Genomic DNA, 14,524 nt, shown 5'->3' on the forward strand with positions numbered 1-14,524 from the left:
CAGTTTGAAACACTTGGCATTATTCATTCATAAACCTAATATGTGTTTATCAAACACATGGAGAGTCAGGATGACGGTGGTCAGTATGAGAGTTCAGTTGTCTGGGTTTATCTCCTGGCTTGGGCTTGTGACCTTAGGCGAGTTACTTAAACATCTCTGTGCCTCAGATCATAAAACCAGATCACTATAACATGTGCCTTATTGAGGTTGCTAGGGCAAACTGAAGTGATGTGTGTGAAGTTAAGTGATTGCCATACACTTAGTGAGTGCTCAGTAAACGTTGTTTATTGTCATTTGCCAGACTCTGGCCCAGGTGCTGGGGATGCAGTGAGCAAAAAATTATTCCTCTGGAGCAGAGGTCAGCAAGCTGTGATGGCCCATGGGCCAGATCAGTCTTGGGTCTGCTTTCTAAGTAAAGTTTCATTGAAACACAGTCACCCCCACCCCACCCCCACCCCCTGTTCATTTATTTTCTGTATATGGCTGCTGTCCTGCTACTGGAGCAGAATTAAGTAGTTGAAACAAGCCTAGAGAGCTGACCCTCTACAGAGTACTGTGTTTCTCTCTGGACCAGATTCTAGCACGTAGAAGATAAAACATTGCTCAGCTACTTTTCCTTCGTATTTCACAAAGTGGATAAATTGTGCCCCAAAGCTTGGTACATCCTTAGTTTCTGTCTCATGGAGGTTTTCAAGATGGATATTTACTTACCATATAGAGAGAAATAAAAAGGGTTTTGAGGAAATAATTAAAGGAGAAATATTTCAGTATGCAAGTTAATTTATTTGTATTTTTAAATTTTGTTATCATTCTTCAGTTGACGGTTACTTTTCTAAAAGTCTCTTGATAATCAGATTAGGAAGTTGGGAAAAAATTGTTTTCTGTGTAAAACTTAAATAATTGTTCAGCTTGTTAAAGTGCCATTTTTGTGGTCCGAATATGTATAGGTTGTGTTTAATATATTTGACAGTGTTCAAAAGTGTTATTCCATAGAATAAAGTTGGATATTTCATTAGAGATTTTGGTAAAATGAGGAAGGATCTCATTAATTACTGACAAAAGTAAATTTTTGCTTAAACGATATAAATGTAGACAGTCTTTATCGATAGACATTTTTGAAGAAAAGTGATTAGGCTGCTGTTTTATGAAAGGTGATAAAATTATATATGGTCATGTTTTATTTATTCTTGCTATTTTCTTTGTTCTTTTTAGTTTTCTGAAATTTTTAGGATAAATTCTCAAATTTGTTTGGCCCACAATCACTTTACTTTCTGTTTATTAATGAAACTAAAGGTAATCTGAATGTTTTCACTTTTGACACGTTAACGTATGAGTTTACTGGTTTTTAGCAGTCATAAAAACAGTATTTTAATTACAAAGCACTATTTTTACATTTATTTCAAGGCGTATATAGTAGAGATTTATAGTCAGTTTGCCTTTTAACTTTATTACTTTAATGAATAGTCAGGTAGTTGTATTTTCTGGTGGTACAGCACAACTCTAGAGCCACAGACTCTCAACTGGGAAGAGACCTTAAAGATAATGTTTCAACAGAAGGGCCCTCATTTTTTTAGGTGGTGATCATCACCGTAGAGGGAGGGATGCTGGCATGGTTTCATTTTGTCTTAATGTGTGTTTAAACTGAAGAACTGCGATTAGCCAGCTCAACAGCACCACCCCTCCCATTATTATAGAGCTCAGTCTTTTTAAACATATGACTGAGGTCCTGTAGAAATATCTGGTTTGTTTATTATCTTATTTTCAGCTAAGTAGTTTAATTGCATATTTAAAGGGTGATTACATCATCACTTTGGGATGTCAGTAGATTTATTCCAGTGATGTTGCCATTGTTCAAATGTATTTGGTACATGACTGTTGAAATTACTGTCAGAGGGCATTTAAGAGACATTCTCAGCTGTATCTTTGTCCTTTGAAGGAGGAATTAATTTTGTTTTCTAGAGTGATCAAAACTTTGAGAATGTATTTTTATGAGAATTTTTTACAGTAAACAAGGCTACTATATTTTCTCTTCACCCCTTTTTGTAACAGAAAGTCTCCTTTTCCCTTAAAATTATTTAAAAGCTAAATCTAGGTAAGGAAGATTTAAATAACAAGGCTGGATAAAGCAGCTTAGGTGTCAGTCAGAAATTAAATGTAATTATTTTGCAACCAGTTTTCTTTTGTGGTTCCTCACATAGCTTTGAATATATATCTGAAACCATTTCAGAAATCCTGGAGGCAACAACCGTACCCCAGAAATAAAATTGGCGTGTCCCTAACACAAGGGTCATGAGCTTGAAACAGGATGGCATTCACTCAGACCTGTATAAGTGTTATTGAGAGAAAAACTGGTCTTGTTATTTTATATTTAGCTTTTTAATTTTTTTCGTCCTTTGCTATGTCTTCCCTTCTTTTTGGTGAGAAATTCAGCTTGTCACCACACTCTGCCTTTGAAAAACGACTTCTAATGCCGTTTTCGTTTCCTTTTAGGTATCGCTTTCACCGACTTACCGGTAAGACATAATTTCTTGTAAAAGTAGTTTTGTATTTTTAATTAAAAGAAGTATATCGAAACTAGTACTACTCACATTTAAAATGCAGTCTTATTGATAATTAAGTTTATAAGCCATGCTGCACATAGACCAGGATGCCTTTCTTGAGCTGCCATTGGTGTGGACCATCAGAAAGTAAGCCCAAAATTGCACTGGGCACCGTTGCCCAGGGGAACTTAGCTGTGGCTGAGAACCAAATCGGAAATGTTTATTTAGAAGACACGTTTTAGTATCACTGTGGATTCATTTGAAATATGTTTCTCTTTTATTGTTGGGCTTTTTAGTAAACGGCTGTATGACAGTCATTTACTAATTCAGCGTCTATTGATGCCACTGTGTGGCGAGTTCTGTGCTTGCTTTTATTCAACAAAACCGATGGAGGTTTCTGTCCTCTCGGACTACTCAAGTTGAGGACCGTAATAAATAATGCGTTAAAAATATTTTTAAAATTTTAAATACTTTTTAGAGGAGGAAAAACAGTAGCACTTGAGAGGACCAAAGACAGAACCCAGGTGGTACAGTTTGCTCACCACTGTTCAAGGTAATTGCTGAGCAAAATCTTTGGAGGAAGCAAGGGCACGGAGAACATTCCAGGCAGAGGGAGCAGTTAGGGGCCTGGCGCTCAGGCGGGAGTGCTGGGGCCGCGCCTGAAGAGCGCGGAGGGAGGTAGAGAGGCTGAGGCGGTGGGAGTCAGACCCGAGGGTGGGGCCCACTGTGGGCACCTGGGCGCTTACTCTGAACGAAGTACACTGGCAGTGCCGAGGGTTAGCCGTCATGACACCCGGATGACCAGCAGGCGGCAGCTGGGGGAGTAGGGACAGAGACAAGCCGACTGCGAGGGGCTGCTGCAGAAACTCCGGCAGGAGATGCTGGTGACTCGGCATCTAGAGACAGGAGGAGCAGCTTGATTCTAGACCCCGTACGCCCCACATCTAAGCCTCTATCAGTTGTCATATGCATCGTACCTAGCCCTAAAGGGCGTGGGGACTAATAAACTCTGATACAGCGCTTTCTTATCATTTAGGACTGACAGTTTATATTCACTGATCTCTTCAGATATGTAAATCTATTAATAGACTTTTGATCGGTATCACTTATTGTACACCTGAAACAGGACATTAAGAAGCAGCGACCAGTGAGTGGGGCAGGAGGAGGGCTAAGAATGGGGTGTCCTTCTTTAGAGCCAACTGAAGAAGATCTACCCAGAAGGAAGGAGAAGTCAGCGTGTCAGATGCCACTGAGATGTATCGCGACACACGGGCTGAGAACTGACCGGCGGGTTCATTGTTAGGGTTATTAGCAGGGTGTTTGCCTTCTGTTGAGAATGATACAATAGCAAGAGAAGCAGGGGATGTTGTATATCCAGAGGGAAAGTAGCCGTGATCCTGCCCTTGAATGGACAGGGGGTGATCCCTTGGGTGAGTGGAAAGGAGAGGCTTTCGAGAAGAGCGTCTGGTGGGGGCGGCTGGGTGTTGGTGCGGGTGCGAGGGCCCACGTAGCCCAGTCTTGTTGCAGATGTTTGGCTCAAACTCTCCGTGTCACATGGATTTGGAGAAAGGGCATATGTAGCTGGTTTGATTTTTCTTTTTTTTTCTTCCCCCAGTTTTTGTGGCACTAAGCAAGTAAAATCAACTTGTCAGTTAGCAGATTTTGTTCCTCACTGATAGACAGTGATGATCATTTGAAAAAGGCGTAGCTGGTTGTAGATACGTTGAGTGTTTGGGGTTGCCTTCTGATCATTTTTTGTCCCATTTTAGAATCACCAGTTATATTTTTTGCCTTGTCTGTAATTAGCCAAGGGGGATGTTCATTTCTGCCTCAGTGGGTAAAGTGGTGGTTAGGGTAGTGGTTGTAAGTTTTCTGTTAATAACACAGTGGTTCTGAGAGCTCTTTATTTTTGTGACTGTGAGATCTTCTGGGACTTGCACACACAAAATATCATTCTTCTACTTAAAAAGGAAAGAAAAAGTTAGTCTTTCTCTTAGAGTCCCCACCACCTGTGATCCTTCACTAGCCAGTCATGGCAGTCAGCCTCCGTGGAGGGGATGTTTACAGAAAAAAGGCTTACCTATTATGGAACCACAGGGTGTTTTACATCTCTGAAAACTGGAGATGTTTGTCAAAGTGATCACTCTTCCCCAACTCACCTCACCATCTTTAGATGTGATGATTGTGTTGAGTGTATGCCCTTCGAGATCTGTTCTAAACTTACGTTAGCCAGGACGTCCGTGACTGTCGGCTGGAAGAGGATGGTCGTAGTTGAGGCACTGTTCTGGTAGCTTGCTTTCTTCATTTAGTGATGTGTATTGCGCCTCTTTCGGCATCAGTATACACATTTTTAACGCTTTCTTTTTGCTTGTTTTTATAATATCTTACTGTAAGATGCACTGCAACGATTTAAAGATGTATGTTTTTGCATATTTGACATTTATGAAATGGGGTGTATCCTAGAAATCCATGGCCTGTCCCAGTTTAATGGACAGTGTTTCTGCTTACACATAAAATGATGGTAGATCTTAAAGTCAGTGGGGGCTGAGCTTCCCTGATCGTGGTGTATCATACCACCTGTGAATGGACATTCTTTTTAATTTTTTATTTGCTATTAAAAATAATGCTGCAGGACATATATCTTTGCACGTTTGTTTTTCTGTAGGATTAATTTCTTACAAGAAAAAAACTAATTACCAGCAAGGAGATTGAATCTATAATTTCAAAATCAGACAAGAAAAAGAAATAAAAGCAATTCAAATTGGAAAGAAAGAAGTAAAGTAAAATTGTCTTGTCAGTTTTAATAGATTTTGCCAAATATCTTTCTTACAAGGTTATATTGATTCCTATTTCTGTATACAGTGAATGAGAGGGCTTATTTTCTCAGCCTTCATCAACACTGGGTATTCTCAGCTTTTAAAATCTTAATCTGTTGTGCAAAATAATCTGCTTATTTTAATTTGCATTTAAGAAATTCAATTTGTATCTCTTTATATTTTTAATCATCTTGTTTCTTCAAATTGCCTATGTATCTATTGCCAATTAAATTGTTTTTAACTAGTAATTTTGTTTGTTTTTTAATTTTTTGTTTTGTATTGGGGTATAGCCAATTAACAATGTTGTGATAGTGTCAGGTACACAGCAAAAGGGACTCAGCCATACATATACATGTATCCATTCTCTCCCCAAACTCCCCTCAAATCCAGGCTGCCACATAACATTGAGCAGACGAACTAGTAGTCTCTGTTTTCCTATATTCTGAGATTATTTTTTTGTATTTAGAATATTGGTCCTTATAATGCGTGGCAGATTTTTTTCTCTATAAATTTCATTTTTCTTGACATAGAGTTTTTGGCTTAAAATACTTTTGTTTTAAACTATGTCACAATTTTGTAACGGGCTTTAATGAAAATACTGTGCTCGGAGTGGAGCCATGAGTTTCCCTTTCTGCGTGTCATTAACAAACTGGTGCTTTTGGAGACACCGTGCAAGCTCTTTAAATCTCCGTTTCTCATTGGTGAAATGAGAAGGTTATAATGAGTATCTCACTTGTCTTCACCGTAAAATTCTATTAACTTGTGAGTTTTGTTGATTATTAAGAATCAATACATATGTGAGTGTTGTGTTACCATTTATTTCCCTAACCCAGTGTGACTGTCTTTCTCAATATATTACCACAGTACTCCTTCTGTTTCTGATTTGGGTTGCTTGATTGGTCACCGGAGTTTAAAAATACCTTCTTAGGTTTTTGCAGTGAAATTCTATCTAAGCATCTTATATTTCCGCACATTATATTCTCTTAATCTTTACCTGATTTTGTACTGAAGATACCTGTGATAATCATTAAAGCAACGAAATAGGCATAAATATAGAGACTGAAGATGAAGTAGGGTTTGGAGTTACGGAAAGGTACACCGAACTTAGATTTCGGTGTTAAATAAGCCTATGTTCCAGTCCCAGCTCTGCCATAGTATAGGACAGCTGTGAGCACGTTAATTTACTCCAGTCCTCAGTTCCTCTATCCTCACAATGCAAATAATAACAATGATGATGACTTAACAGGGTAATTATAATGATTAAACCCGGGCATTTAGTAGACATTCAGTAACTTATTCTCCCTTCAGATGTGACAACTAGTGATAGGGCCAATAGAAGGACTTCTGTATTTTCTGTACAAATTTTTGAAGCTGTTGAACTTGTTTCACCCTCAAGTCTTAGAGTATATCTTGGGAGGAAATGCATTTCTTTATGAATTTGAATGTTTAAATCCTTTCAGGAAATGTGTACATTTTATTTTTTTTATGTAAAGAATCTCTATTAAAGGCACTGTTTGGCTTATAATTAAGTTCTTATACCATTCCTTAATAAAGGCATTCCAGATGTAGAGAGAATAGAAATTAGTAAACTTAAAATAGTGTATGCCCAGTTAGAAATGTTCTTCTGTGGTAATCAGCTTCCACGTGTACTTTCTAGAAGCGCATCGCAGTATCGTACATAAGAGGATAAACATGAGTTATGCTTGAATCTCTCTATTGTATGACATACTTTTTTTTTTTTCCAATTTTTTAACTGAAGGATAATTGCTTTACAGAATGGTGTGGTTTTCTGTCATACATCAACAAGTGTCAGCCATAGGTACCCCCGTGTCGCCTCCCTCCGAGACCTTCGCCTGTCTCCCTCTAGCCCACTCTTCAGCCTGTCACAGAGCCCCTGTTTCAGTTCCCTGAGTCTGTATGACATATTCTTAAGAGCAAGAATTTATTTATTAGAAGCACCTCCATTTATTAGCAGTATAATGCCCTATGGTCTGAATAAACACGTAGCTTAGGTTGCTGTGTATTCTTCTTGATCATTTGCTTTAGTTCTTCCTTGACTAGTTTCTGACTGAGATCTTAAAATATTTGTGGAGCAGATTTGCAATTCTGTAATTTTAAAGGTAGCATTTGAAAGAATGAATTTTTTTTTTAACATAAAAGGGATGGATATTTAGTGAACTGTGTTGTCTTACAGCCAAATTTATATCCAACCGTGGGGCTCCAGACACCAGGAGAAGTTGTCGATGCTAATTTTGGGCAGCACCCTTTCGTGTTTGATATAGAAGATTACATGCGAGAGTGGAGAACGAAGACGCAGGCACAGATAGACCGCTTTCCTATCGGAGACCGAGAAGGGGAGTGGCAGACCATGATACAGAAGTGAGTGGGGAGGTGCGCAGGGACGTCTTCAAGAGTACGTTTCTTGTAAAACATTTCAGCCTTTCAGTGTGAAAGACTGTGTATCTCTTCATATGTGTCCTAATGATCTTAATGTATTAATAATGCTTGATTTGGTGACACACGTCCCGAATTGTATTTTATCTGATGTATTAATTTGCTGGAGGAAATAAAGTGACACTAGATCGTGTAGGTTAATTCATTTGCTGTCCTTAGTAATGGGATTTAACAGTTTCCATAAGTTACATGATTCAGCTATTAATAGTGCCAGTGCAGAAGATAAATTTAGAAATATAATTTAGATTGTAGAATTCACATTGTGGTTTTGGGGCAGGAACTTGGCTGTGTTGTTCAGCAGTGGTATAAACACTTAGGAGAAAAAATAATTACTGCTCAGAGAGAATAAACATCAGAATAATGGTGTATTTTAGTGGAGTACAGACATGATGTGCTCATTGCACCTTTCAGGATTTGGCTAAATTTTTCCAGTGAATGGGTAACTATGTAAGAATAATACTAGCTATTTTTGTTTACTTGGATCCCTTTTTTTTGTCTGACAAAAAATCTCCAGCCTAAAGAATTTTCAGAACTCCATTTACTTATTGTATATTCTATTAGACATTTAAGAGGAGGGAAAGGGAATACAAATCAAGAGACTGTGAGTGTGGAGCTTAGATTCCTCAGTGCAGTTTAAATGCTTACAAGTCAGTGTAATAGGGTGGACAGGCAGCAGCAGCGCAGATAGTGGGCGTTAGTGAGAGCACTGTACATGAATGGCCTTTGTCTCAGCTCACTCTTTACCCCCAGTTTACAATTCATTTTATTAGGCAGCTTTCTATGAAAAAGTAGAATTTCAATATGGGAGTCAGCGAGAAAATACAAGCCCTGTGACAGTCATCTATTTTAGACTGCGCCTTTGTTTGAAAGGCTCGAGATGACATGTGAATGTCAGTCGTACTGAATAGCAGTAGCTCTTAAAACTCCAAATCGTGCAGACTTCAAAATAAATACTGTTAAGTTTCAATAGTTATTTTCACTATCATAATCTAACCCAAGAAAATTCAAAATACCCTCAGTCTGACACAGCTCATCTTAAATGTCTGTGTAATCGAACAATCTTAAATTTGCAAATCTCGTAAAACTTGTGATGTTTTTTGGAGGAGATAATTTGGGGTAGGATGATGATTCCGGAAACGAGCTTCTTCCCCGGAGCTGTTATCTAGAGTCTCGACACCACTGTTTCTGTCCTGCACAGTTGGAAGGCTAGTGGCTCTGACTCAGAATCCCCTGGTCACAGTGAGTTAACAGTGTGAGCTGGGCTGGACTGCTCTCTGGGGTCCTGTCTCTTCATGCTCTCCAGTGGTTCCCGCTGAGCATCGCGGGTGGCTATGGGGGAAGCATCACCTACCTTAGTCCTGCAGCCAGGGTTCGGGGAGAGCGCCCTTTGTCCCATTCCTCACAAAATAGATCCTCACTGGGGGAAGTTCATGTTAAAACATTCTCCCCTACCTTCTTAAATTAATCTAACATTTAGATGAAATAAAATTTTAAAAATCCGTTTGTTAGAAATTTCCCAGTGCCAGCTCGGTCCCTTTCCTGAACCACCGCTTCATATCATTTTCTATTGGGCCCTTAGTAGCGCCAGATGGAGGCAGGTTCAAGAGTTGAATATTTATAGATATATTGGGTATTTCAGTTAATATTGTTTAGTCAGCAGTTTTTCTAACATTTTGTCATTAGATCTAAATACCATACTTGTAAACACCACTTGGCTTTTAAAAAATCAGTTTTGCTCTTTGGAAGTGTCACTCACTCATCAGTCATGTTTAAGGAATTTGTCTCCTGTGCACGAACATACCACCTGATTTAGATTAGAAGGCTGACTTCTCACTGATTAATATGATCACCCTCATAGACTTTGTTCCGGAAGGTTCTGTCTGTGGGGTCACCTTCGTATTTTTTGTGTTCGCATCTTGTGACCCGTTTTATGTAATTGGTGGACAGAACTGCAAAGAGTTAAACTACAGAACAGGAAGAGTTAATCTATTGTTTTTTATTTTACAAAATGCCAGCGCTTTACTAGGGTAAGTCATGATAATGGTAAAATAGAAATTATGGTTAGTACGATTGAGTAAGGGTGGGAAATAATAGGAAAGGACTTGGGGATAGTGGAGTGCTAAGAATCAAAGTTATTTCTTGTCCTTGATCGTCTGGTAATACTTATTTTTAGGCAGAGTAGACTGACTGTAGCATTTGCAGTTCTTTTTGGAAATAACTCTGTGAATAAGACAAAATGAAATTTTGAACTGATTTTGAACCTGAGGTAATTAAAGCCTTCATTGTTCCCAGGGCATAGACTGGTTTTGTAACACCAGGGTAGACCTTGTGTATGTAAATTGTAGTATGAAGCATGTATTCTCTTGACTAAAAGCTGTGTGTTTCTTCTTTTTATTTTAAGAATGGTTTCATCTTATTTAGTCCACCATGGGTACTGTGCCACAGCAGAGGCCTTTGCCAGATCTACAGACCAGACCGTTCTAGAAGAATTAGCTTCCATTAAAAATAGACAAAGTAAGGACCTGTGGTGCATGGCTAACATGTGTTTTCAGATTATAGTTTTTGGTTACACTGACTTTTAGAAACCTGATTTTTTTTCATGAAAGTTTTTTTTCAAATTTATTAATTTGAAATTATGCCTCTGAAATTGTCTTTTACTGACATTTTTGAAGGTTGCCTTAAAAAATTCACAGGACTGTAGTAGTATTCTGGATGTAGAAGGATAGAATTGTGGTAAAATTCTTGTTAAAATGTTTGCCACTTTTTCTTTAAAAATGTTTTCTTGAGCTTTCAGAAAGTAAACATTTAATAAGAATGTGTGTGTGTGTGTGTGTTTCAACAGGTAAAGTAGTCCCATGATTATTAGATGTTAGTGGAGATAATGTGTGAGATGTTTGCACTTAAATTGCTATGTAAATTTAAGATAGTATTGGTCTTAAGTATTTATTGCTTAGGTCCCAATGCTAGTGGCCAGTGCTGTGGGGCCTGTTCCAACAGGGGCAAATCAGCATGACAACTGATCCACAGTTAGCTGTCCTCAAATCGGTGCTATTAGTCCCTCAGGGAGAGTGTGGCTTGATGAGGGTGTCGAGACAAAAACGAGACAAGAGGGACGCAGAGGGATGCAAACAGAACTTTCATAGATGAGATTGTCAGAAAATACTGATGACGTTGTGTTGTAGCTGATGGTATGCTTGTCTTTCTCACCACGTTGTATAGGCTGTAGCAAGCAGGAGATGTCTGCTTAATCTTTCCCTATCCTCATCTTCTAACCTTCAGGGCATGCTCATTCAGTGGCTGTTGAATTCAGGTCTTACTCAAAGGCTAATTTTCATTTAGTACTGGGTTCAAAAGGCTATATAGTATTTGATAAGACATTTTGAATATTACTTCTTTAATATCTCCTGTGGTCTTTTCTTTAAAAGCCACTGTATTGAGATATGGTTGACATGAAGAACGATGCCTATTTAGGCTACACAGCCTGATGAGTTTGTATATATCCGTGAGACCATCACCATAGTATATGGCATAATATACTCATCTTTTTCATCTCAGTGTTTAATACATCAGTAGTGCTTAACAGCTGTTTTTCCTATATTACTTACATGTCTGAATTTTTTTAATAGTTTATTAAAGTATTTGTTTTTCTAATTGGTTATTTTGTCTGAAAATACTCCTTAAAATAGAAACTGAGTTAGAAAAATAAGTGCAGACTCAGTCACAATTTAAAGATTATTTTTTACTAATTTTTTGAGGGTCTACTAAGTTTCCTTTTCTAGTCTTATAAAATTTATCTTTTGCTTTCCTTTTCTAAATAGGAATTCAGAAATTGGTGTTAGCAGGAAGAATGGGAGAAGCCATTGAAACGACACAACAGTTATATCCAAGTTTACTTGAAAGAAATCCCAATCTCCTTTTCACATTAAAGTGAGTTTAATAAATGTGATATTAATTATATATATGCGTTACGTAACCACAATTATTTTCTTGCTTTAATAGCTTTAATTTTTGTTTCACCTTGTTTCAGGTATTTAGACATAATTGTGTAATGTGGCACGTTTAAGTACCGGGTTGGGAATACACTTTCGTGTTGAGGACTCTTAAGTAGAAGGCATTTTTCTACTTTGTGTTTGCTCTTCTGTCACTGTATCCCTGTATTTTAAAAATGTGAAACTCTTACTTAGAAGATGGGTTATCTATTTTTTCTCTTGTAAAATACCTTATAGTAAGTTTGCAGCATTTTTAAAAATTGCAGTAAAAATATATGTGAAAGTCGCTCAGTTGTGTCTGACTCTTTGTGACCCCATGGATTGTATAGTCCTGAATTCTCCAGGCCAGAATACCAGAGTGGGTAGCCTTTCCCTTCTCCAGGGGATCTTCCCAACCCAGGAATCGAAACGGGGTCTCCTGCATCGCAGGGGGATTCTTTACCAACTGAGCTATCAGGGATGCCCGGTAAACATACACACATCATAAAATCTGCCATTTCTTCGTGCACAGCTTTCTGATAGTCACCTGGTTTCTGGTACACTCACATTGTTTCCAGCCACCACCAGCCATCTGTTTCTAGAACCTGTTTCATGATCTCAGTCTAAAACTTGGTACCTGTTAAACACTGACTCTGCATTTCTCTCTCTCCCCTCAGCTCCTGGCAACCACTCTCCTCTCTGTCTCTGTACACTTGAATTTGAGTACTCTGAGCACTTCATGTAAATGGAATCATAGAATGTTTGTCCTTTGTCACTGCCTTACTTCCCTCAGCATAATGGGTGTGCACATCTGTGTCGGAGTTCCTGCTTTCATTCTTTTGCATATATGCTCAGAAGGGGGATTGTGGAAGATAGGATAATTCTGTGTTTAATCTTTTGAAAATTAGTCCTCACAGTTCCATAGCCCTGTACAATTTTACATTCCTGCCAACAGTGACAAGATTCTAGTTTTTCATCCTGACTTACACTTACTGTTTTCTGTTTCTTTCATTTTTTTTCTAAATAAATAATAGCTATTTGGCTTTTTTTGTTGGTTGTATGAATCTTTGTTATCTTAAAATTCAGCTGTTATTAAGTTTAAGATTTAAACTTTTAAGCATCAGAAATGATAAAAAATGATCAGAAATTGATCAGAAATGATCATAAAAATTGATCAGAAATGCTAAACCCGATGACAGAACTACTTTGCTTTAGAATAAAAGTTTAAATGTGGCCTGTTTGATTAAGAGGTCGCAGATGGGACTAGAGGTGAGGAAATGTGGGGAGTAAGCCCTTATTTTGTGTGAAGGTAGATGTGTACATAAAACTACATCAGGTCCTTCTTAGGTACTATTTGATTTGCGTCCAAGTGCAAATATTATTTTGATTATTTTAGGTTAAAAAAAAATGAGGTCCATTTTGGTTTACTATAGCTACAGACAGATTTTCAGTTTCTTAGTAAATCTTGATTAAAGGTGATACGATGTCTTTGCATTATACTCTCATTTTTCGGGAAACTTTTAAATAATATTCTAGGCAGTACAGTATACGGAGCCATATTCCGTGTTTTTAGTATGCCATCTAAAGGCCAGACTTTCTGATAAATGCAGGCTGGTAAAGTGTTTCCTGGTAGAAATCTGCTGCTATTAGGTAACTGAACAGTAATCTGGAGATGATGTAAATAAATTTTTGTTTTCTCTTTTTAGAGTCCGTCAGTTTATAGAAATGGTGAATGGTACAGATAGTGAAGTACGGTGTTTGGGAGGCCGAAGTCCAAAGTCTCAAGACAGTTATCCTGTTAGTCCTCGACCGTTTAGTAGTCCAAGTATGAGCCCCAGCCATGGGATGAATATCCACAGTTTAGCATCGGGCAAAGGAAGTACTGCACATTTTTCTGGTGAGATTCAGTCTTACGTTATCTTACAATTTTTACCCTTCTTCATGATTTTGAACAACAACAACAAAAAGAATGTAGACATTTCTGCCAGCCATTTTGCACATTTGTAATTAGATCTCAAGAGATTCTGGAAGAAAAATTGTGGGCGAGTCAGATTCGTGTGTTTTTAGTACCAGAAAGTAACTTCAAGATGAGCTGTTTCTAAGAGTGGGTTACTAACAGATCTCTATAAATGAAGGGCAACTTTCAAGTTTTGTCTCTAGAAGTCAAATCAGAGGTCTCTGGTAATGAGAAGGCAGTGGTGTGTTTTAGTCAAGTCTGCGTGTAAAGGCAGTGACGTGGCCGTGGTGTCGGAAGCCCCCGGCCCCACGCCCGGCTCCTAGCCGGGTTGCCTCTCCCTCCTCCCTTCCCAGCCCAGCCACTGGCAAGTCAGGTCTGCCTGTCTGCTTCCTCCTGGACTCACGGAGGCTTAATTAGAGTTCTCTCCTTTCTTTCTTCTACAGATTTATTTCTGGTCCTTCTCAGTCTTTTTGCTCTGCTTGTCTCCTTCTGTTTTTCCCAAGGTCTTACCTTTCCTCTGGACGTTTAACTTTCTAAAACCCAACTCAGATACTGTTTCCTGTGGTTTCACGTTTGCTGTTTCTTCCTCAACGCAACACCTTTCTGCATTGCTGCCTCTCAGCTTGTTCCCATCACCATCCTGCGCAGTGTGTGGGGGTCTCACGCTAGTGTTCTTCATCGGCGCCCCTCGGACACCATGTGTCCTGTCAGGCTGGGGCAGATCTTGGTCCCGCTGTGTACTTAGTGAAACGGGGTTATGGTGACGCTGGGCCTCATGGCAGGGATTAA

The 14,524-nt window shown here is 38.6% G+C and overlaps 1 protein-coding gene across 1 annotated transcript in view; it reads left to right on the forward strand.

Annotated features, from left to right (window-relative positions):
- RANBP9 (RAN binding protein 9) overlaps nt 1–14,524 on the forward strand; it is a 71,632-nt gene that overhangs the window by 41,511 nt on the left and 15,597 nt on the right. Inside the window, exons 5-9 of the mRNA XM_027959166.3 lie at nt 2,491–2,513; nt 7,551–7,735; nt 10,212–10,324; nt 11,629–11,737; nt 13,485–13,675. Coding sequence (XP_027814967.1) covers nt 2,491–2,513; nt 7,551–7,735; nt 10,212–10,324; nt 11,629–11,737; nt 13,485–13,675 — 621 coding nt within the window. The remainder of the gene's footprint in view (nt 1–2,490; nt 2,514–7,550; nt 7,736–10,211; nt 10,325–11,628; nt 11,738–13,484; nt 13,676–14,524) is intronic.

Source organism: Ovis aries, chromosome 20, assembly GCF_016772045.2.
Source record: "Ovis aries strain OAR_USU_Benz2616 breed Rambouillet chromosome 20, ARS-UI_Ramb_v3.0, whole genome shotgun sequence".
Taxonomy (NCBI): Eukaryota; Metazoa; Chordata; class Mammalia; order Artiodactyla; family Bovidae; genus Ovis; species Ovis aries.